The 3,269-nt window shown below is 44.4% G+C and overlaps 1 protein-coding gene across 1 annotated transcript; it reads right to left on the reverse strand.

The window, feature by feature from the left end:
- Nucleotides 1-594: 594 nt before the first annotated feature.
- Nucleotides 595-2,707, reverse strand: LOC129820392 (homeobox protein Hox-A13a). The gene is made up of 2 exons (XM_055877463.1): nt 1,982-2,707; nt 595-1,549 (listed from the first exon to the last, which is right to left on the reverse strand). The coding sequence occupies exons 1-2, from the start codon at nt 2,649-2,651 to the stop codon at nt 1,302-1,304; spliced, it is 918 nt and encodes a 305-aa protein (XP_055733438.1). The 5' UTR covers nt 2,652-2,707; the 3' UTR covers nt 595-1,301.
- Nucleotides 2,708-3,269: the final 562 nt, after the last annotated feature.

Raw genomic sequence — 3,269 nt, forward strand, 5'->3', positions numbered from 1 at the left:
AATATTATTATTGTTGTTATTATTATTATCAGATTGTGGTAGTAAGCCTACTTGAAGTAGCGTAGTAGACTAGGCCTATTCAGATGCAAATGTGTCTCCACTAACAGTCACCTGTAGTGCTTGAGACAATCTCATCACTAGATGGCGGTATAGGCCTTATAATAATCCACATACACACAACAACACTTCCATTATTTGCTTGAGTGAGACATTTTCGATGCACTCAACAGGTAGATTCAGACACTTCGTAATACCATCGCACCCAGGCGACACCTGGAATTAACATCGAAATGGATAGAGCCCAGAGTAGTTCTACACAGTCTGGCCAAACACGAATCTTCCACATTCAAGCATGAAATCATACGCTGGTCAGACATGTTCCTCATACACTGTAAACAGGCCAACACACTGATAATTGAGCCTCTCACACTGCTTCTGAATCTAAGAATATCTTCAACCAATTCATGACAAATTCTTTCACATTTGAATAGCTATGACAAAATATCACAATTGACATTCAAAACGTCACACCAAAAACGCAACCATCTCTGTAATATACTGGGCAGATGTTCAAATCAGAGGTCGTGGATATGATTCAACAATGTCCGGATTTTATTGGGACAGATTTTTGTGTCAATAGTTTTACACCGACATATTTAACAGACACAGATAGCCTTGACATATTATAGTTTTGTCTGTATAGTTTACCTTTATATACAACCACATGAATACACACACAATATAAAAGACATATGGTTCACATGGGCACACATTTCCCAGACAATTATGTATGCATTACAAGCGGGATTGCACCTTGGATTCGTTATGAGTGAGAGCAGGAGAACCGTTTGAAGAAGCTAAACTTTAAATTAAGATGCACGTGTTTAGTGGAGTGTTGAAGGGGAAATGGAACGGATTAATATTTAACCTTGGAAGCTATAATCCTAAATGCCGTCACTTCCTGGGGATTTCCAAATGGGTTTTTTTCTGCACACGGTGAAGTTAGAGTGTCTGTTGTCCTGAGGTTACTGCATGCCAGTTGAAAAAATTCGCACCCAACTTTCTCCTTGCTTTGGGCTCCATTCACCGAGAACAATACACCATGGAGGAAAATGGAAGGTCCAGAGTTTTTATACATTTTCCTTCCATAAAGGTCCCGGCACGCATTTGGCAGAGTACATTTGTGAACCATGTTCGGTGGGAAATAACGATTAAATTGTTCCAATCAAAAAGCGTGAATAGCATATTGTGTGTGTGTGTGTGTGTTCAATTCCCATCCCATTGTTGTATGTCAGTCAGAACTAGCTGATGCTCTTCACTTTGACGACCACCTTCTTCTCCTTTACGCGTCTGTTCTGAAACCAGATAGTGACCTGTCGCTCCGACAGGTTCGTCTGGGCCGATATCCTCCTTCGTTTGTCCTTTGTTATGAATTTATTGGCCGCGTACTCGCGCTCAAGTTCCTTCAGTTGCACCTTGGTGTATGGCACGCGCTTCTTTCTTCCACGTCGGAAGGAGCCCAGGTCCCCTCCTACAGGAGACACCGCGTCTGGTGGAGCAAAACGGAAAGCGAAATGGATATAGTAAGCCGTTCACAAGCCATACACAAAAAGGTTACATCTAAAACTGTCGCTGTCCCTATAGGAGAAGCCTTCGAAGAACCGTTTTTGGTTCCAGATAAAACCGCTTTCTGGTTCCATGTAGAACCCTTTCCACAGAAGGTTATACATGGAACCCAAAGGGGTTCTACCAGGAACCAAAAAGGGTTCTCCTATGGGGACAGCCGAATGACCCTTTTTGAACCCTTTTTTCTAAAACTGTATTCTCATAAACGAATTTACAAACAAACACCCGTTATACTTTTTTTTACAGAAAAGGCATTGTTTCTAACATTTTGTTGTGGATTAAGCAAAAACAAACACAATGAAAAGTCGTTCTGGTTTATTGCGTAAAACCAGAGGGCTCTCTACCTATGTTGTACCTGGTATGGAGGATTTCCACATGTGTCCGAGCTGAGGCTGCTCCTTGGTGCAGTAGACCTGCCCGTTCCAGCCGTTAGTTAGAGCCCACTGCTGGTAGCTCTCCATGGGCAGCAGGGGCTCGTGCCTGTGTTCTGCTGGCCCGCTCATAGTTGGTACAACTGGCACGTCCAGGTAACTGGGTACGGGCTGGTATGGGACCGACGCATAGCTCGGATAGAAGGCGAACTCCTTGGCCCGCGAGGTGAAGTCATCGCCTGAAGCGGATGTGTCCATGTACTTCTCCCCGTACGCAGAGGGGGGCTGCGTGCCGCACGACTTTATGCTACTGTGGTGCGACATTCTGCACGGATAGTAGCCGCTACCGAAGTATCCATAGGGCAGGGACGCGCTGGATGAGCTTTGCACAGCCGAGCAAGGGCTGCACTGCTTGGATGGCTCGCCCATTCCCGAGGTTGGGACGTCGCTTGACGAGTATGCCGTGCTCGGAGCGAGGGACGCAGGGTGCGCCATCAGGTTCCTGCACTGGTTCGCCGCAAAGTTGCCTCCCGCAAAACCACCACCGCCAGCGTCCATGTTCTTGCTCACTTCATCGGAACCGCCGCCGTTGTCGTAGAGGAACATCACCGACGGGTCGACCCAGCGAGGACGGAAGAGCAGTGACGTTGTCATAGCACGACATCCAGCATTGAGGCTTCTGGCTCTTTTTTAAAAAAGCATAGAGGCTGAAAAAAGGGGATACTGATTCCGAGAGGCGAAGCGACTCTGACGCGCCCGGGTGCACCAAGGTCGCGCTTCTATTGGCTAAGAAGGGGCCACGTGATAGGCTATGCAAAGAGGACGATAAATATCTCCCAGTGCAGATAATTAAATGTAGAAAAAATGCGGCTTTGTAAGATGACCGTACCTATCAAGGATTTGGCTTGTCTTTTTGCCGCTCAAAACGAGAGGGTTTCGTGAGTAAATAATAAAAAAATAAAAAAATATATATTTATATATCTATACTTATTTATATATATATATATATCACTCCTATATACGGTTACACTTCAAACCTAAATTGGTTTGAAAATGATTTTTATTTTATAATTGGAAAGCAAAATAAAAAGGACCTAGTAGTTCGAGACGGTTTCAAAAGACTGCGGTGACTGACCAACTTAAATACATCCATACACGTTGCTTTTACTTACATAAAGGCAGTCCGTGTAAACATGTCTATGACACAATGTCATTGCTGATTATTTTGTACATGGTGGGCCTATATTAATTCCACAAAGTATAATCCATTCA

Source organism: Salvelinus fontinalis, chromosome 22, assembly GCF_029448725.1.
Source record: "Salvelinus fontinalis isolate EN_2023a chromosome 22, ASM2944872v1, whole genome shotgun sequence".
Lineage (NCBI taxonomy): Eukaryota > Metazoa > Chordata > Actinopteri > Salmoniformes > Salmonidae > Salvelinus > Salvelinus fontinalis.

What these genes read in the sequence shown, in the direction of transcription:
- LOC129820392 (XM_055877463.1), bottom strand. Translation starts at nt 2,651, where the DNA reads ATGACAACGTCACTGCTCTTCCGTCCTCGCTGGGTCGACCCGTCGGTG. An exon ending in GTGGAAATCCTCCATACCAG is followed by an intron (nt 1,550 to 1,981) that starts GTACAACATAGG and finishes TTGCTCCACCAG; the next exon opens with ACGCGGTGTCTCCTGTAGGA.